Below are 20806 nucleotides of genomic sequence, written 5' to 3' on the forward strand. Positions count from 1 at the left end.
AGATGGCTGGAAAGGAGCTGCAGTGCTTTGATCCCCAGGACAAAGGCTCCTTTCCACCTGCTGGGCCTGGGGGTGGGGAGGAAGGCTCACAACCCCCAGTGGGTGTGGGTCCCTGAGGCTCCACCTCTTCCTCCAGCCCCAACCCCAGGGTTGGGTCAACAGAAGTCAAGAGTCTGTATCTAGGGGTTAGGTATCAAAAAAATGGTGTTGACCTTGCACTAAAACCCCTGCAGCAACTGAGATTCACCTGAAACAGGAGAGGACAGGCAGCTAGAGGGTCATCTTGTTCCCTTTTGTTTGTTAACTCTGTGAAGGCCCCTTCCATCTCCGTCACCTTGCATGTTGGCTGGGGGGCTCTCTGAGCAGGACGCAGGTGTGGCTGCCAATGTCCTCCGTCCAAAGCACTGGGTGGGCTTGCCTAGGAAAACCCACCTTGCAACATCGCAGTCCCGGAGGTCAGGCCTCCAAACATAGCGTGTGAATGTGAGCCTGATTGCCCAGAGAGTGGAGAGAGTTTGGCGTTTACGCTGAGAGACGAACTTGTGGCAATAATCCTGTACGTACAGGTTTTAGGGTAGCGCCAAGATCGTCACATCCATTATCTCCATGAGGTCCTTGCAGTATGTTGGACATCAACAGGAACCAAATGCATTCATTCATTCATGCAAGCAGGCACTGTCTTGCTCATCACTTTTCATTCACTCAGCTGTGCCTGAGCTGAGGGTGTGGGATGAAGAGAGATAACTTCACGCCCCAGCTCTCCCTCCTGGGGGCATTTTATCTGAGAAAGATGCTGGAACAACAGACAAAGCATTGTTATTGGCATCGCACTAACACGTTTACAAGCTTTATCTTAATCCTCAAAACAGCCCTTCCGAGTGTTTACTATTATTATCGGATGAGGGAAAGGAGGCTCAGAGAGGTTAGGTAAGTTGTCCCAGTCACACAGGAAGTGGCAGATGCGGGAATCAAACCTAGGTCTCTTCCCCAAATCTCTTCTTCTCCCTTGGCACTTACATAAAGCTATTCCAAACCCTGTTTTCCTTCCTACCCACGTTTGAAGGAGCCAGGAAGTCTCCCTGGAGGAGGAGGCTGCACTGAGGCCTGCTGCCAGTCTCCCTGTAGGGCTCCTACTTGGGGATGGGCCTCTTTGCCCACTGGAGGGGTCCCTCAGCCCCTGGACTCAGCCAAACCTTCTTGGTTTAGAGTAAGCAGCCTGCAATACCGTTAAGTTTCCAACCCAAGAACCTGGGTTCGGGGGAGGGACAAGTGGTTCCCAGTCCCCTGGGCTGTAGGCAGGCAGCCAGTGTGTGCAGGGGCTGCGAAGGCAGGCTGCCGCCCGAGCTTCACTTCAGTTTCCACCTTGGCCGCCACCCTGCTGTGTGACCTTGGGCGAGCTGCAGCCTCTCTGAGTTGTAGCTTTTCTGTCGGCGCAGCAGAAAAGGGGGTCTGAGAGGCACCTACAGCTAATCACAATAACCAATGTGAGTCACTTGGGCACAGCCCACACGGGGCTGAGCGAGGCTGGGGTGGCTTCTCCAGGCGCTGCAGAGCGCGTGCTGAGAGCTCCTCTCTCGGCGACTTCCATTTGCTAATGAGAAGCAGCATATGTTGATGATCCCGGCATCCACGCTTGGTCCTTGGCTGTCCTAGTTTCCAGAGCAAACTGGCGTCCGATTAGGCATTTATACTTATTAATAGCAGCAAATTGCAGCCCTCCACAACATCTGCTATGTTTCCTTTGCAAAGAGCTTCCCAGACTATTATATTAGTATAGTAGTGTTCTGTGACCAATTCTCCAAGGCAGGGGAGGCCTGGGTTCCCTCCCTGAAAACAGCTCTGTGGAGACACACTGAAGAGAAAGGATGTGTTCGTGGTCACCCAGATACCCAGAATGCATTCGAGCTCAGGGCCTCAGCTCCCTGAGCTTTGTGCTGTGGGGCCACCATCCTTGCTGTTCTGGGTACCAATGACCTTGAACCCAGAACTCCTGCCTAGAGGCAGGGGAGAGCCAGGCTGCTGCGCCCTATGCACTGGTCTATTCCCAAGTGAGACCCCTCCTGCATTAGCCCATGGCCAAGGACAGGCAGGAGGAGCTGCAAAGTTCAAGGCAAACCATTCTGGAGAAGCTTTTATTCCTGCCAAGTAGATAAAACCATTTCCCAGCACTGGGGCAGCCAGGGCATCGGTACAGAGGGACTACGAGCAGCTGTGCTTCTGGGCAGCTGCACTTCTGGAGAGCTCTATTCCCATCCCAGAATCTTCTCCGGTGCTTCTCTCGGGGGCTGAGCCTCTCTGACATCTGCAGATACATCATCATGGAATTACGAAATCTTGCTTTTGCTCAGCCTGAGAGATACTGGGAAGAGTCATTTGTCATGTTTGATCCAGTTTTTAATCATCTCCCCACCATGGAACCAGGGGCGTATAACCTGTGATACTCAGATTAAAAGAAACTACTATACCGCAACCCTACCTCTCCTCCATTTAGCTTTTTCCCTCTCCCTTTCCCAGGCCTTTGCACCCTGGTGTGACTTTCTGCCTCACGCCTGTATTGGTTAGCTATTGTTACAATAAGGCTGTGTAACAAGCCACCCCCAAACTCAGTAGCAAAAAATAAAAAGCATGAGTTCTCATAGTCCTGGGCCTGAGAGTCATTGCACATCCACCGATTCAGGCTAAGCTCTCTGGGTGGTCCTGCTTCAAGCTGTCCTCCACATCAGCTGGGCTTATGTCTTCCCTGTGGGTCAGGCTCAGGTCTGCCCCATGTGGGTTCATTTGGGACCCAGGCTGAAGAGGAAGCAGCTACATGGGGGAGCTCTTTTTGTGGCAATGACGGAAGCTCAGGAGGGCAAGGCCAACCATATCAGCACATCTCAAGCCTTAACCTTGTACTTGCTGCCTTCCTATTTGCTAAATCAAGACCTGAGACCAAGCCCGAGGTCCAGGGCTGGGAAGTACACATCACTTCTGCATTCACCATGAGGCCAGGTGGGGGTGGTAGAAGAATTGGGACACATGACACCATCTGCCATAGCCTGTGACCAGGCTCCTGGCTTCTGCCTGTCTTGCCTGTCTGCACAGTCAAAAGTGCCTGCCACCTCTGAGCAAAGAAGAGGTGAGTGATTGTGTTCCAGGCATGGGCAGTCACTTGAAATAAGCACAGCTTTCGGAGCCACTGCTCACCTACCGCTGCTCACCCACCTCAAGCTCAAGTCTGGGCAGTGAGGGGCTTAGAGACATGAGCTCTGCAGAGTCATGTGTCGTGTTAGACCCATGAGAGACAAATGACCCCAAGTCACCAAAATGAAGCCTGGGATGGTGACCAGAGGCCATTAAAGGAAAGAAAGGGTCCTGGAGAGGCTTTGAGGGGCTCCCTCGGACCATGACACTGAGAGCCACGTGCATTGCTGAGTGCATCTTCTAGAAAAGGACTGACTTTTCCAACTCTAATTCTTTTGCTTGGGGACAGGAGATAGGTAGCGTAGCAATAAGGGGCGGTGGGTACCAGGCAACCGTCTACACAGTTTGACAGCTCCCCAGCAGCTTCTTGGAGTTTCTTAATGGGTAGACTTGCCTCTTTTTTTTTCTTTTTTGACAATTTTGAAAGAAATTGGGTATTTAAGAAGTTTTTTGGACATTTAAATTAACTCCCACCATCAGGCTCAGTGTAGCTCCTGTAGCATTAGCATCCAATTATAAGAAGAGAGATGAAGTAATAACTCACATTTTGACCAGAATGTCACACTCTTACACAAATGAGAGGCACACACAGAAACGATATGTTCTGTCTGTGGAACATTCTTGAATGTCATCAGCAGAGCAGCAGGCCCCATGCAGTGCTCATGGCAACAGGCAAAGGGGAACCCTATTGCCCGAGGAAAGCATCTTTCAAAATCTCCGGGAAACCAGGCAGGGGCTAGCCAGGGGGGCCCAGGCTCAAGGGAACTGGGGAAATTCCTCCAGCTGCCCTGAGCCCACCCAGGCCCCAGGGCCTCCAGGCAAAGGGCTCTGCTGATCAGAGCGCAGAAGCATACAAAGGCCAAGGCCATGGGTTGGAATCCTGTGTGGAACCTTTGCTGTATTCCCAATTACTCCCTGTCCTCCCATCCCAGGCCATTGTTTCTTAAATTCATGGCCTTGGTCATGAGGCTGGACAGATGACGGAGTAGAGGTGATGGTTCTGTTTACAATCGTTCAAAACCAACAAAGCTACGCTATATTAAGGAAGTTTACCTCGGTGGCCAAAGGATAAGGCAAACCAGTGTGATTCCCAGAGAGGTAATGGAGGGCGACAGAGAGGTGGGGATGGGGACGGGCAGGCAGGGGTTTCACAGTTGTACCCGGGAATGAGAAATGACAACGCCGAGGACGAGCAGGAACACGAGAAGTCACTCAACTCGGGCCACCTGACTCACAGGAACTATTTGACTTCCAGGCCCCTCCTCCCACCCTTGCTTCATGGAAGGGGTGGGAGGTGAGGACCGGTCCTGGGCAGAGCACAGCTGCGATGCTGTTTTTCCCAGTGAGGACGTGGAGGTGCAGAGCTTGAGCATGACAGATCCCGCTGAACAGCAATACACGACAAGGGACATTCGTATCTAAAACCCTTTTGTCTGTTTGAGATTAAACTGAAAACAGTAGCCACGTCTATCTTTTTCACTCAAGGATCTCAGAATATTTCGTACACATGGATTTAGTCATCTGCCAACAGAAAGCTTCTCCCCCTTGACACTGGAAGCTGAGCAGAGAACAGGCGTTCTCACACCTGCCCAATAGGCTCTTCCTAAATGTTTGGTTATGGTAATATATGCCTAACATAAAATTTGCCATCTTATCCATTTTTAAGTGTTCAGTGGCACTAAGTACCTTCACATGGCACTACAGTCATTGCCACCACCCATCTCCAGAGTTACTTTCCTCTTCCCCAACTGAACACTAAGTCCCCATTCCCTCCCCCCAGCCCAGGCAAGCACCGTTCTGCTCTGTATGAATTAGACTACTCTAGATACCTCCTCCTATAAGTGGAATCACACAATATTTGTATTCTTATGACTGGCTTATTTCACTTAGCATCACTTAGTCCTCACGGTTCATCTGTGTTGTATTGTACCGTGTGTTAGAATCCCCTTCCTTTTTAAGGATGAGTAATATTCCACTTCTCAGTGTATGTCCATTCATCTGTCTGGGTTGCTCCTACCTTTTGGCTGTTGTGCATGATGCTGTTGTGAACACAGGAGTACAAGTGTCTGTTCAAATTCCTGCTTCTAATTCTCTTGGATGAGTACCCAGAAGTGAAATTGCTAGACCCTACAGTGATTCTACGTTTCTGTTTTTGGAGGGTGTGCCACACTACCCAGTAGGTCTATGCACAAAGCTGCTAGAATGTGTCAGGAAGACTAAGTGCAGGCCCCACCCTAATCCCTCCACCGAAAGGGGCCCCTTCTCCCCCAGCACCATGTAGGCACGCACCTGTTTCTGACAGGTGCTGAGGCTCCTGTCTTAGAAACAGTGAAGGAGTGACTGCAGCCACATTAGCCAACACCTTTCCTGGAGTCCACTGGCCAGGGCACAGACCTCAGTCATTTGTGGTCTCTGAGGCCATGCATCACTAAGATACCTCAGGTCACATGGCCACCTGATTTGTTCTCCAGGCAGAAGCGTAGCTCCATGACTTTCTTCTTTCGCCTCTTCCTGTGGTCTGAATTCCCTCACTCAGTTAATTAGCATGCCTGGCACGGTAGCTTAAGACTTGAATCAGCGTGGGGTGGTTTTAATTAATCATGTGTCTCTGCATCTGGAGTGGTTTGTGTTCCAGGGTCAGGAGAGGAGCCGGCGATGGGGGATGCAAGAGAGCACTTTGGTGTCTGGACTGGGTGGAGAATCTAAGTATCCGGGGAGGGAGAAACCTGGAGCCAAGGTGACTCAGGAGCCACCTGGCCACCTGTGAAACTTACCAGCAGTGTGTGGAAGGTAACCAGAGCTATTTGGGAAGAGAATTGCACCAAGATAAATGGTGGACTAAATCTGGTTTTCGAAAGTGATTTAAATAAGTGTCAGGAAATTTTCTGATACTTTGCAGAATTACCCGTGGGGTGGGGAATGAGACAATGCAATAATGTAGGTTGGGATCAGTCTGGGAGAGCTGGGCCGTGCCGGAGAACACTGTGGAGACTTAGGTTGGCCTAACCTTCTTCAGGAAAGTCCTGGGAAGGCAAGGGGCGTGGCGCCTTGCTCTCAATTCATAATAACCTTTCTACCTGGTCTGTCAGAATCCCGTGGCTCCTCCAGTTCTAGCATCCATGCTTTAAAAAAAGTGGAGAAAACCTAGAAAAGTTTAGCAGAGTAATTTTTTAAAATGTCTACAAAGGGCCCTGGCTGGTGTAGCTCAGTGGATTGGGCACAGACCTGGGAACTAAAGGATCAAGGTTTAATTCCCAGTCAGGGCACATGCCTGGGTTGCAGGCCAGTTCCCAGCAGGGGACGCAAGAGAGGCAACCATACATTGATATTTCTCTTCCCTCTCTCCTTCCCTTCCCCTCTGAAGATAAATAAATAAAATCTTTTAAAAATGTCTAAAAAAGTAGGTAGATTCTGAAAGTAAAAGCTTAAAAAGTTGGGTCTCATAAAAACTACTCAGGACTCATGTCCCTGTCCCACAGGGGTGCACCTACATGGAAAGCAAAGAAAAATGCAAAATTGTTACAGCGGTTGATAAAAGCACTGAATCAGCCCAGGAAGCAGGGATAACCCCAGGGTTTCATCCCAAAGATGAAACAATGAACGATTTAGGGGCAGGTGCCACAGTTCAAGGAGGAAATGGTATGTTCAAGGTATAAAAGAAGAAAACTTTTTCGAGGCCTGTTGAGTTCCCGAGCAAATTTGTGGGACTGAGGAGGACTGTCAGAGCAGAGCCCTGTGATGTGGGAGAGAGATAAAGTGACGGTGTAACTAACAAAGGGTGTTACTAACGACAAAGAAAGCAATAAAGGTCACTTGTAGTATGCTTCATCACATGCAAAGCTTCATACCTATTGGGTCATCTGTGCTTTGAAAAACTCTGTGAGTTGGCGGGGCGGGGGGGGGCGCATTTTTATCTCCATGTTTACAGATGAGAGAAGTTGAGATTCAGACACAGCAGGGTCTCACTGCCAGACAGTGGTGAGGAGGAACTTGAACCCAGCTCTGCAGGCTTTTACACGCTCTCCAGCCCAACACAAATGACTCTTGTCTGACATCAAGAGAGAAAGGACTTTCGGGTATTAAGCACCAATGGTAGGATATTTTTAGAAATCTGAATGCAGAGTCTTTGAGAATGTCAGATGGGCCAAGCAGCTGGCTCTTTATGTTGCAGACCCCGGAAACCCAAGCCACATTGATCCTTCAAGACAAATTATAGAGCATGCTCGTGGGAGAAGCTGGGGAGGGTACTAATCAAGTTTAGACCAAGAAAATGCTTTTGATTGAACAAGTCATGATTTTCTCTTTAAGACCATGCAAAACATGTAGTGCCAGACAAGCAGCTGGAACACATGGAAACATTATTATGTGCTTAAGTTACCAACTTTCACCATCGATGGCCCCTTTTATTACTTTTTTCCCCTCCAGACATCATGTTTTGAAAGATTTTTGCCTACTAAACAAACTGCATTTATTAAGTAATAATATATTTCCCATTCTTAATATGGGACATTCATCACTGCGTATGCATAGAAACAGAAAACAGCAACAGTCCAATTTCCATTAGGCTTTTAGAAACATTGAAAATAGCTTGTGGACCCCATTAGCACTCATGAATCCAGGTACTTTGGGCCGGTAACCATTATTTATAGGCTTCTGGGCCAGCATGTCTATACCCATTTAGGAGGAATGGAAAGAAACTAAGGGGGCAGGAGGAGGAAGGCAGTCCCAGGCTGTGTGTAGAGTCAGCGGGATCATTTGTAAGAAACTGATTGTCTGGATTAATTACGAAAATGGGAAGGGTGTACCTGAGCGGAGCTGAAGCATGGCTCTTGCTGATCACATAAGTGGTAATACAAGGAAAGATAAAATTCTAAATGTACAAAAAAACATTTGAGAATGTGGGGTAAGGGCCCCCAAGGCCAAGGGCAAAGAAGGCTGTGAGAATGGGAAGAGGAAGCTAAAAGGTACCTGGGAAGAAATGAAAATAGAAGCGTGGCCGTTAAGAACACTCAATGTGTACTTGAGAAAAGCAACAACAACAAAAAGATATATAAAGGGAATTGGAAAATGAAGGTCGAAAGGAAAAGGAGATCATGTGGGATTAGGATTAATTATTAATTAGTTCCAAAAGGGAGTTCCGAGACTAACTGAGCAGGCGCTGGTGCCAGTTTGCCTGCGCCTGAGTTACAAGCAGTAGGGATTTACCAGATGCTCCTCCCCCTCCCCCTTCCCCCCAAATAGAGGGAAAACCCAGCCTCTGCATTTGCTTAGGAAGCACCGCGATTCTGTCAGGCCAGCATGGCTTCGCTTCCCGGGGCCTGTCTTTCGATGGTGAGAAACAAAAAAGACCACATCCGATTCCCTTAGCTCAAGCTGAAAGGTTAGGTAAGAAATCCCCCATCGAGCTAAAAAGGTATCCCACATGGAGAAAGATGATTTATAAAAATAAATAAGTACCAGGATTTTGTAAAGAAGAAACTGGCAAAATGGAGAGTAAAGGCCGAGGTTATATGGGAAAATACTACAATTCCACTCGATCCTGTGGGTTGGTGTTAAGTGCTTGCAACGGATCAGGTCCTAGGAGTCACATCAAAGACACGGGGCAGAGCCTCCCTTGAAGACAAAGGGATGCAGCGGGTCCTCAGGAGCTTGCTGGAAATGGAAGCACCTGGGCTAAGCAGCCACGTCACATGAGACATTTTATTAATACATTGACAAGCGGCTGGTGAAAGCGAATGTCAAGTTTGGGGCTGGGACAGGAAACCTCTCATCATGAAAAGGGTGTGGGTAGGAGAAATAACATCTGCCCTTGGAAAGCACCGGAGTGAAAAACTTTCAGAGCCAGTCGGCCAACATTATGAGAAAGACAGAATAAGCAGGCAATGGCTGCAGAGTGAGTTTATTGCACCTTGTTAAAGGCACTGAGAAAGAGAAAGTGAAGGCCTTGGCCTTGGGTTAAAGGCCCTCTGGAACCACAAAAATTACAAAAGAGAGAGACTGAGAAGGAGGCAAAACACTCTAGCAAAAGAGAAACAAGAACGGAGAACGAGTAAACATTTGAGTTTATTACCTTGAGAAGAAACAGATATGTATTGAACTGGGTATTTGTAGAGATGTTTTGGAGGTTTGGTGGTAAGGAAATATAATCGTAGACTATGTAAGTACCTTTTATAACATTTTAACATGACCTCAATGGAGTCCATTCCCAGAGATTTCTATGAAAACAACAGATGGTTGTCCCCCTTGGGTGCTTATGTGGCCACCTGCTCAAATACGATCACTCAAGGTCCCGTTCGGTCCTGGGGTTCTCGATCCCTTCCTGCTCCTACACCATTTTAGAGGAGACACCTAGAGAGCGATCTCTTTCTGGTGAACTACTGAGAGTTCTGCAAAACCTTGACCACTCTCTCGCTTGTTGTCCTTGTCCCAGCTCACCAGAGTCCCCGTGGAGTCCTGCGGTCAGTATCGGAGCTGCAGCGACTGCCTGGGCTCGGGGGACCCGCACTGCGGCTGGTGTGTGCTCCACAACACGTGAGTACCACTGAGGCAGCTTCCTCCCACTGCTCCCTTCCCCTGTAACTCTCTTCCTCCTCCTCATCTTCTCTCTCTTCACTCCGTCCTTTTGATCTCTCTTCTCCCTCCTCTTCGCTTACTCTGCCAATTTTATCCTCCTTCTTTTGTTCTGATTCCACTTTGCATTGCCAGATCCCTATAAGATAGATAGAAATGGCGGTGTGGGAATGGGGATGGGTCAGGATGCGGAATCTCGCTGGATAATCACACCCTGGAGGGCCGGAGGGAGATCCTGGACGTTTCCGACTGCAACCTGACTGTAGACTGACGTTCCAGGGCTAAACAGCAGGGGGGAAGCATTGGACTTTTTATCCCCAAGGCTCCCACGGGCCACTCCATCATGTGCGCGATCCACACTGTCCCTATAGTGATTCAGCATCCACTTAGCCAACTCTCTAGCATCCCCGCCCCTCCCCGAATCTTCTGGTACTTGAGACTCTTCTGGTGCAGTTCAAGTGGGTAGCCCCCAAGAACCCACCCACTGTTGTCATGACACTCATCTGGCTGTCACAGAACCCTGGGCCTGGGGACACAGGGCCAGACAAGCTGTGTCCCAAGTGCTGGGACCTCTGTCTATGTGCATGTTTGTGCTGGCACCCTTTCATTCTTGAAAAGTGGGAGGAAGGCAGTGGGATGCAGTGGAGGCAAATGCTAACCTGGAAAATGCACTGACTGATTCGAGAGACGAGCAGTGATTGGGCCTCACTCCAGTGGGATTGGGTACCAGTCAAGCTCTTGCTGCTGGAACCCTGGGCTTCTGTCAACACTGGAAATTCGATGCCTGTGAGTTGGACAAGATGGAGAATGAAGTGTTATAAATTTATGGGTGTCCCTTCGCCCATATATTAAGGAAAAGGACTGTAGTTGTCCTACTTCATTGGTCACACTTACTACTAATTATTTTTAACTGCAGGAATATCGGGGCAGGATCGTGCCCCACCCCCACCCAGGGGTGCTTCTGAAAGTTAGAAATAGCCTCTTAAATTCTAATGCATCCTCTCCAAGGGTAAGACACATGCTTGTCTCTGGGTGACAATCTCAGGCATAACGAATCCTCGAGTTCTTTAAGAGAAGGTCTGAAATCCCTTGGGGATTCGATGGGGGTGGGAGGAAACGAAGCCCCACTGGTGTGCACTGAAATACACATCACTTAGAGATAACCAGAAACTGGGTGTAGGCGTGTGCACAAACCTGTATACCGTAACAGAGAGTGGTGGAGCCTAAGAGTGGCCGGTATGACAGAGGATGGAGGAGATTGCGTTCAGAATTCAGATCAGCTCTTATCAATCCAGGAGAGTTCCTGGGTGATACTTAGCAAGGCAGAAAGGAGGTCACTTTCCTTGTCCCACACAGTGGGGCCTCTCAGAAAGGGTCCATGTTCCAGACCTGTTGCTTCCTTGGGGACCTTAGGCCAGCTGGCTTTCTGCTTGGCCAAAGATGGCTTGGCTGCTCCTGGTTTGAGTTCCCACACCTGGCATCATTCAAGGGCAATCAGAAGAGCCAGCTTGTCTCTGACACTCTACGCCTGTGGGACCCCAAGGCAGGTCTTCGTGCCGACTTTGACCCTGCCTGCTGATGCTGGCCAGCCCCACCCAGAACCCAGCCCCTGTGAGGTTCAGGGGCTCCCAGACTCTGAGAAGGCACACAGAGGCTGCCCATCCTCCCCCCACCCTTCAGAGCTGAGTTTAAATAGGAATGAGAGGAGGAGGTACCAGAAATTACTTCCTACACAGCCTCAGTTTCCTCTTTAGTAACATAATACCTGCCTCCTGTCAAATGGCAGCAGTCGGGTGGACTGGGGCCAAGGTGAAGTGCAGACAGCTCGTGAAGGAGGCCATCAGGCTACACTGGAAGGCCAGCATATCTACTCCCAGGGTGGCCTCAAGAAAATGGCTGTGGACATGAACTTCAGGTATCTGCTGCTGAGTCCAAAGTCCACATCCCCCAGCCGTGCAGCAACCTGGGGCAGCATCCTGGCTTCTCATCTGTGAATTGGAGATGGTGATATCTGACCTGGCCACCTCCCGAGTCTTAGGAGAATCAGATGAGATCATGTGGGTGAAGGACACAGGGAACTGAGCAGTGTGTGAAACGTAAAGGGGGCATGGGGCAGGGGTCTCAGCGTAGTTGAGGAAGGCCTGAGAGCTCATGGGGCCCCTGCCTCTTGTGACCCCAGTTGACTCCCATTGATGGTGCAGATAGCTCTACTTCAACTGCCTCCTTCCCTCCCCAGGGGTATCCCAGCCTCAGACTGCCTTCCTGAGTGGTAGATGCTCCTTCTGCATGTCTCTCCCCCCGTTAACCTGGCGTCATGTCTTATTCTGCAGTTTGCAAGTCTTCTCCAGAGGTCATTTCAGTACAGCCCTTATGAAGCACAGGCGTGCAGAAAGCAGGGGCCGTGGGAGTACTTTCTCTATGCCCATCGCTCAGCATTGCTGTGGGCGGGGTGGCCCCCCTTGCCCACAATGCCACAGTGGGAGCAGGACTCTGGAAGGACAACTGTCATGGACATCAGTGTGAGGAAGTTCCTGCTTTTGACAAACATGCTATGAGATATTGGACAAGAATAGTCGATTCTCATGACGTGTGGTACTTTATGAAGTCACTTGGAACACCAGGTTCGTGAATACTGAGCCGCTGCTCCTAGGGACAGTACATAGCCAGGTTCCTATGTGCCTCTGGTTACAACATTTTTGTCACCCCATCAATACATAACCACGTTTTGTGTGTGTTTCTGCTTAAAGACACCTTATTTAATATATATTGTTTCACATTAACCTTGGACTCACAGCCAACCCCACTATAATCTGTGCCTGAAGGAAGCGTATCTAACACAAGCATTTTCTCCGTAAGACACGTTACAGCCTTCTTGCACTGAGGGACACTGGGCGCGACTTCGACAGGGTTCCTAGGGGCTATTTTAAACAGCAGAATTACCCAGAAAAAGCACAGAAAAGTGAAAAGTGTGACACCAAGTAGACCACAAAATGGACACACTTATACTGAGAGCTAGAACAGGAGGGCACGGCGGTGTGGTCTGGTTGGACCTCTGCTGGGGACCTCTGCTTGTGGCCGCTCAAAGTTTCCTCCTCTCCGCTCGTGTCCCAAGTGACCTTGAAGAAGCTGCAGCGTTGATTTGGGGATTAGAAAAGACTCTCGCAGGTAGGCCAATTCACAAGTATGGAATCCGCAAATGATGAGGATCCACTGTGACTGTGTGTGTCAGACACTTCGCAGTTTTGTTTGCAAAGAGGAAGCACCGCGTGGGCCCCACGGTGGGGGAGTGGGGATGAAGTTAGGTAACGAAGGACGTCATGAAGGTCCCAGGGGCCCTGTGGGTCTGCTCTCTGGCAGACTCGGGCCTCCTGGTCTTGTGAAGACTCCAGCGCTGACAGCTGAGCTGACGTGTTTGGTAAAGCCCAGCGCCCTGGGAGGTTCAGCTCACAAGCACTCTCAGGCCAAGGCTGCCTGCCCACCGTGATGTTCAGCACACCTGTCCTGCCTCCCTACCAGAGTTAGTGACCAAGGAGGCCCCTGGGCCCTCCTGGCCGGGTGAAGGAGAGTAGGCCCCTGGATCTTCTAAGATGCTTGTAATCAGGATATAATGTTTATATGTAGAGAGTGTGGTACACACAGATCCGAACTGTATAATTTGAAAAGTTTTGACAGATGTAAACATCCAGGTAACCAAACCCCATCGAGATATACATTCCCTTCACCCAGAATTCTGTGCTCCTTCCTAGTTCTTAAGTTCAGGTCAAAGCCAGACACTGCCTCTCCTATCCACCCTCTCTTATTTTAAATAGTTGCCAAGTGGACAGTCCTGGGTGGGAGAGGTGCCTGAGGGCACTTGGGAGGGAAGGGAGGAAGCTACGGCAGGCGGAGTAGGTGCAAAAGGCCGGGAAGGACCAGTGGGAGCCGGCAGACACTCACCCTGGGCACCTCAGTGTGCTGGGAGGGGAGCATGGTATAAAGGGCCAGGGCTTTGTGTGCGTGCCTGGGTGCGCTGTGCCCGTACCACAAGTCTGCCCCTGGGTCTCTCACATCACCCCTGCCCCCACTTTGTGCCAGGCCCTGTGCTGGGCTCGGAGGATCCAAGGGGATGATGTTAGACCACCTCTGCCCTGGGCCTTGGGAACCAGGCCTCTGGTCCAAGAACTGGGCAGGGGGTGTGGCCTGTACCAGAGTCAAAGCTTCTGATAGGCCCAAGTCAGGGGCAAGACCCCATGCTGATCGCTGCAGTCAGGGGACTGGGGCAAAGAGCATCAGAAAGAGGGGTCCTTTAGGTGTCAAAGTATCTGTCACTTTTGCCCTCTTCCATGATTGTAGGGGAGGAGAGTGGGAACTCTTTGGGAAGGGAAGGACTGAGAAGTGTGTGTGAGAGACAGAGAGACAGAGAGAGGAGCAGGAGGAGAGCCCTGGAGCACAGGCCGAGGGCGGGGCCCTCCTCACAGGCGGCTCAGGTGGCTGAAAGGGCTGTTTGTACCAGCAAGGGCACAGGTGGGTTACGGACGAAGCAGGCTTAAGAAATGCTTGTGTAACTGAAGCCTTCCCTTCTGTTACTCAGCCCCAATTGTCCCAAAGAACTGGCCTGCCAGCCCCCGTAGCCCAGAGGGCCACCTGCAGCCTTCTCTCCAGTCCCTCGGGCTTGCTGGCGTCTAATGGCAGCAATGCCATAGCTTCAACAGTCTGGGCGTGCATTTACCCTTGAACTGTGTGCCTGTACCACAGACCCATCCAGGCGTCCTGAGTCTTTATTCCGGGGCATTCACCTTGGGCCTGAGCCTACCTATTCTGTCTTGGGGGGAGGTAAAGGAAAGCCTGCAGCCCAGCCTGCCTTCACCTGTCCTGGCTCTGGAATCTTGCCTGCAACTCCAAGCTTGGCAGCTCCCCAGACCCCTTTTTATCTTCGCCTCCCAGGCCCAGGCCAAGAAGCCTATCTGAGGCTGAGCAGGTAACGGGATCCCCCGGCAGACCCGGCCACATCGATGGGCCCAGACGTTACCTTTCTGAAGAAGGGTCCTCAGCGTCACTACCAGGAGGCTCCTGTAACCCAAGACATCAACAGGGGCAAGATAAGATCGGCTTTTATAAAGTCTCTCCCTTGCCCCCTGGTGACCCCTCCTCTTGGCAATTTTCCTCTGTTGGAAGGATACCCTCCCTGGATGGGTTGGCACAGGTCACTGTTCAGGTTCTCCCCTTTTATTGTTTATACAATTTCTGCCAAGATGGAGAAGAGGGAGGGGAAAAAATTGCTGCTACCCAGAGCAGGAGGACGGGTTAAAAACTAAGAACCCATCTGTGGACAAACAGCCTGGATTCAGTTTCCTCAGCAATGCAATGTCAATGACAGAGCCGTGTTACAGCTACAGTATGAAAATTAAGGAAGAGTTTATACATCCAAGTTCATCACAGTGCCTGGAGGTAATCCCGTTTCAGTGACTGTGGAGCAGAGGCTGCCGGTCAGAGCCCAGGGCCTCCTCCTTACTGTCCTCCCCAGACCAGAGCACTGTGGCTGGGTGGCTGGGACAAACCCAGGGCTCTGAAGTCTTCTGTCTTGGACAACTCCAACCAGCCATGCCATTTAGGACGTCTCCAATGGGTACAGCTGCCTGTCAGCCTCCTGGGAAAGTGCAAAGAGAACAGTTTGTCCCACAACCATGACTGTGTGTCCCTGAATGAAGTACAAACTGATTCTAAAATGCACGGCCTGTCCAGCTGCTTCTTAGCCTATCCCAGAGCCTGGTATACAAGGCCTGCTTAACAGTAGCCTGCTAAGTCAGCGATCTCTCCTAAGGCTGTTTGCAAAGACCACACAATCATGAGGGCGTCATTAGGGTCCACTTCTGCCCAGCAAACTCTTTGCAGTCTGTGCTGCAGCCTTCCCTGACTCTTCACCAAGAAGTTCTCAGCCTCTGATCCAGAGAAAAGAGTAGATACTAATATATTTGAATTTTTCTCTATGGCTCAGTAGATACACAGTATGGGTTAAGGAAACTTTCTTTTCTTCTCTGAGCCATTGCCTGCTCCCCCTACCCCCCTCATACATATAACACAAGCTTTCATGGCCGACGGGTGGTAAGTCAATGATCCATCTTCTCACAGGAACTAGGAAAGCCCTGCCATCCATGCATGTCTGAGGGTCCCTCCCAGTCTAATGACTTGGCTCCCCGGGGACAGCCTGAGGGGCTGGGCTACCTCGGCGCTTAAAGTGCAGACAGGCACAGCCTTGCCTGGGCACTCACATGCCCCGCCCCGTCACGCCTCCCTGTGCCGCACCAGGTGGGCGTGGCCCACTTTACGCAGAGCGGCGTGCTCCTCTCCACCAAGCCTGCGGACCTGGTGACTTTCCCAGACGTGAAAGCTCCAAGCCGTCGGACGAAGTGCATTGTGAAAGTTGAGCAGAATCAGAGCAATTGTTGGATGTGTCTCAGTAATAGACAGCATCCTCCTTATTACCAAATGGACTGTGAAGAGAATGGATCAGCCTTTGCTTTTTCTTCCTCTTCACCTCTGTTCCTCTCTGTCCCTCCTGCTCTTCTCTCCGACCCCACCCCCTCAACCTTCGCAGAAATAAGTAGGTCCGAACAGCACTACCTGCTGACAAAGAGAAGAGACTGACAGCCTCACTCCGTCTTCCCTTTGGCAACTGGAATTCCTCTTCTCCGAAAGAAGGAACCTCTCCAGGTTCCTGTTGCTACCACCTAAGGTTGTGGTCAAGGGATCATTCATTTGGGGAGGAGCCGAAAGGAAGCCAAGGCAAGCCTCCATTCAACCTGGGACCCGGGCAGAGCCCACTCCGGTGGAGGGACAGGGCCACCTGCCTGCTACATAAGCCCGAAAGCTTCTCCTTGGGCCTCCCCTGAGCTCCTGCACCTGGGCTTCCCATTAAGACCGGTGCCCTCCTCCTCCTGCCTTGGTGGCCGCACCCACTGAGCAGGCCCAAGAGACACAGTGAACCCAACACCTGCTCCTCAGTGTCTTGGGATCTTTAGAGAAGTTCACATAGCAGTGAGGTCAGTGGCCAGCAGCTGATGATACAGAGAAAACCATAGTCTTATTGGTCTTCGAGTTTTGGGGTTTCTCCAAGGACGAATTAAATACTTAGGTTGAGGCCACGGTGTCAGTCGTGGGGTCCTAGAATTGCGACATTGAAAAGACTCCCCAGTCCACACCCATCATGAAAGGAACCTCCTACACACCCACCAGCCTAGAGAGGTTCCCTGTGCGATCCCGTCCGCCTTCCTGTGAGTGTGCAGATGCACTTGCCCGTTGCTGTGGAGTCCTGAAGAGGCCAAGGGCGGTGACATTGGGAAGCCTGGTCTCTTTCCTTGTCAGGGTTCTCACATATAGAGATAATGGCCACAGAGGCCCCAGGCTCTCCGAATTGAGTAAGTATTTTAAGCCCTCTTAATTTTCTATAAACCTCACTTGGGAAGCTCCTCTCTTACCCCACATGTCCCAGACTCCCCCTGTTTTACCCACAGACTCCCCAATGGTTCACGTTCAGCACAGGCCACGGCCAAAGTGAAATGTCAAGGTTTATGGGTCACCTATGGGGAGAAGCCAGGAGCAGGTTCTAGTAATTAAGACTGGTAGACCCCTGTCAGGGGGCTGGGGATGGGGACCAGCGACAAGCCCCCAGTTGAGAGGCTGGCCCAGGCTGGACTCACACATAGCTGCCTTTTCAAATTGAAATTTAGCTGCCTGGCCAGCAGGACTGGGACTTAATATTTTTATCCCTGTGTTTAGGAATTACTTTCTAGAGATCTTAATCACTACCTCTTCCTCTCTCCCTCACCCTTTTCCTTTCTCCCTTCCTCTCCCTTCTAATTTTCCACTTGGCTGGGAATTCTCCATCAGTGAAAGTTCAGGCTTAGGGGAGGGTGGAGGTAGCGGCTTCATTAGAGAGGATAATCTCATTGGAACCACTGACTTGAATAATAACCCCTCTAAGGCACCAGGGTCACTGTCCCCAAAGGCTTGTGGTACCTCTGAACTGAGGCTGGAGGGATGAATTACAGAGAAAGTGGATTGAGGAAGGGAAGTAAGAAGATTAGCAGGGCTAGACCCCATTTCTAGGGGACCGGGGTGTCTTCTTGGGCTTTGTGCTGGCCATCTGTGGGTCTTTGTTTGGGGTGGCATGGCAGTCATGGTGGCAGAGAATCGTGGTGTCTGAAAACTCCAAGTCATATAGAGCGCGCACTTTTTGTACCTTGTGACGTTTCCTGAGTCATGCCTGGAAAATGGTCCCATCAGGATCTTCCTGGACCTTCACGATGCTCCCCCAGCACAACTGAAGGGAATGTTTAGGAAATCCCTGGAGCCCTGTCGAAGGTGACATCTAAGCTGGCCCTGAGAGTCATGAATTAACCCTCCACATATTTCCTAGCTCTTGCCTGGACCAGTGAGAAAGCACAGTCCTAGGAAAGCAGAAGCCATTACCCTGAGAGACCCCACAGGAATTCAGAAGAAATTTATTCTTCCCCCTCCGTTTTCCTACCACATATGAGGTCAATTGTCTGTGCTCAGACATGTGCATCCTCTACCCTCATGGGCACTGAGGGATAGTAGAAATGTCAAAGCATCCCCGGCACTGACCTTCAACTTGACTTCCCACTAGAAGCTGAGTTCTCAGTATCCTGTGACAGCTAGCAAGAAGGCAGAGCTACAGCCCAAACCCCTCTTCTTTGTCTTCTTCCTCCTGACCTCCGGGGCCCCTTCTCCCTTATTAAGAGGGAAACTGCTGTAGCTATCCCCTGCCTCTTTGTCTCTGATTCGCCCCATGGGCCAGTCTGGGAGAAGATGGGTGCTTCTGCCTCAGCTGCAGTTTGGCACGGTTGGATGAGGAAGCACGAGAAGAGATGGAACATTAACAATAACTAACATTTACTGAGGGCTTATTATGTGTGCGCTACTCCCTGTTCTAAACACTTTACTAGCATCATCTTTTAATCCTCATAATAACCCTATTAGGTAGATACTATTTTGTCTCCGTTTTACAGATGAGAAAACTGAGGCACCAAGAGATTAGGTTATTGGCTCAAGATCACACAGTTAGGTGGTGAGACCTAAACCTGGAGGAGCTGACGAGTAGTTAGTTTGGGGTCTCAGCAGCATGGCAGGATGCAGCCACACGAACTTGGGGAGCAGTAAACCATGCAGGTAGAACTTGTCTTAAGATCCCTCCACCAGGTTCCTTTGTATCCCCCAGAAGAGAGATATGAATCACTATTTGGTTAAGTCCAGGTGTTGTCTGGCCTAAAAGCCACTTCATTTTTCTCACTTCATAAATTAGCTAAAGACATTTTTTCAGACCTACTGATGGCTTTTGGAAAGAGGAACTTCAAAGTTGGGAAGTCGGTGAATAATTTAAGCCTGTACCAGCTCTCCGAGTCTACCGTTAATGGGAGTAATAACACTACTAACAGCGATGTCAGTGTGGACACCCTGGAAAAGTCCATAACATTAGCTTAATGGCTGGAGGTAATGAAGTCCTCCCAGAGAAGCTAGCCTGGTTAATTAACTTCCAGGACTTTTAGGCAGATGCCCTTGTTGCCATGGGTCTGCTAGAGCAGCCGGGGAGTACCATGGAGACAGCCACGCTCGTGTCTGACATTTCCCTCTGGGGGTGGGAGTCCTAGAAGGTCCTGGAGAATCCACAAGTCAGTGTCCCATTCAACTACTGCTTCTTTGTGGCAGGTGACATAGGGATTAGCCTAGAGAAGATTGAGGGGAAATTTTTTATTGCCCAAAGCACATGAAGGAACACCAAGCTGGTAAGGAAGGTGGGTTTCGTGTGCAGCAAGAGGTCTGTCCCTCAATTCCTAGTCTAGAATCTTCAGGGATGTCGAGCACGGTGGTTAAGAGTGCAGGCTCAAGAGTTCATTTGTGTTCACACGCGGGATCTCTGATTAACTGGTGACCATTAGCTGAGCTATACGGTGGAGGTTAAAATGGTACCTACACCACAGCATTGTTAAGGGACGTGAGTGACATAAACGGTACGCCCCCTTATCACAGTGCCTAATAAGCACTCAATGACTTCTAGCCGTGACTGTATTATTCAGAATTGTTTCTTACTTCCAGAGTGCCCATCCTTTTGTCCTTGTATGTCCCCTTCCTTTCTCTAGCCCACCCCATTCAGCGGGTTCTCCTTTGTTTGCTGAATTCACCTCTCAGGTTCCCCACTGTTAGGCCCTTCGTCCCATGGAGGACCAAGGTGTCTTCCTCCCCAAGGCTGGAGACCAGGCCCCCACAGCTTTCCTGTGGGTCTGAGAGTCACGCCAAAAGCAGCTCAGGTGTCCAGGTGCCTCATTCCCTGTCTCACGCCTCACCCGTCTGCCTGTTGACGCAGATGTTCTCTCCTCAGTGTCTCCTTGCCCAGGTGGGTTCCACATCCCTGGTTGTTTCCTTTCTCACTAAACTCCTTGCCCAGGGCTCCCTCCCACCCTGCAACAACCCCTGACGTCCCCCTTTCTCTGCAGTCTGTTCTCTTTCACCCAAGAAGGCCGGCCCCACAGGAGCCATGATCCCATGGTTCTGCTCTCCCTTGCCTTGTCTCTGCTTTTCCTCGTCCCATAGCAGAATCACTCACTAGTCCTGACGTTCCAAATCCCAGCCACTCGGCAAAGCCCCAAGTTCACAAGGCTTGTCTGACTTGGATTAAATGCTGTGCCCTGAGGCTGGGAAACCTCCCTGCAGGGAACTCCCACAGCAAGGCAGGGATGGCCCTGACCCCAGCAGAAAACGTACCGCACCTTCCCCACGTGGGGTGCGTGCACTGGGATGAGGGCCATGGTTTTTATGTGCGCCGTTCACAAGCTCCCATCAGTTGAGACTGTAAGATCCCAGGTCACCCTGGATGTGGTCCACCTGTGACACGGTGCACTTTGAAGAGTACAGGGCACTAAGCAATCATAGCAAACCATCTGCAGCAGTTACCCTGTGCATGGGTCTGGGATTTCAATTCAAGGCAGTCTGGCTCCAGAGTGTACTTTGAACCAGGGCACTCTGCTCCTTTGATCCTTCCTTCTCTCCCTCCCACCCA

The 20806-nt window shown here is 50.6% G+C and overlaps 1 protein-coding gene across 1 annotated transcript in view; it reads left to right on the forward strand.

Moving 5' to 3' along the window:
- Positions 1-20806, forward strand: part of PLXNA4 (plexin A4) — a 412384-nt gene that overhangs the window by 304692 nt on the left and 86886 nt on the right. The window contains exon 5 of the mRNA XM_037049178.1: positions 9614-9714. Within this exon, the coding sequence (XP_036905073.1) occupies positions 9614-9714 (101 nt within the window). The remainder of the gene's footprint in view (positions 1-9613; positions 9715-20806) is intronic.

The sequence above is a fragment of the Sturnira hondurensis genome, unplaced genomic scaffold, assembly GCF_014824575.4.
Source record: "Sturnira hondurensis isolate 20B ecotype Veracruz unplaced genomic scaffold, ASM1482457v3 Scaffold0006437, whole genome shotgun sequence".
Classification (NCBI taxonomy): domain Eukaryota; kingdom Metazoa; phylum Chordata; class Mammalia; order Chiroptera; family Phyllostomidae; genus Sturnira; species Sturnira hondurensis.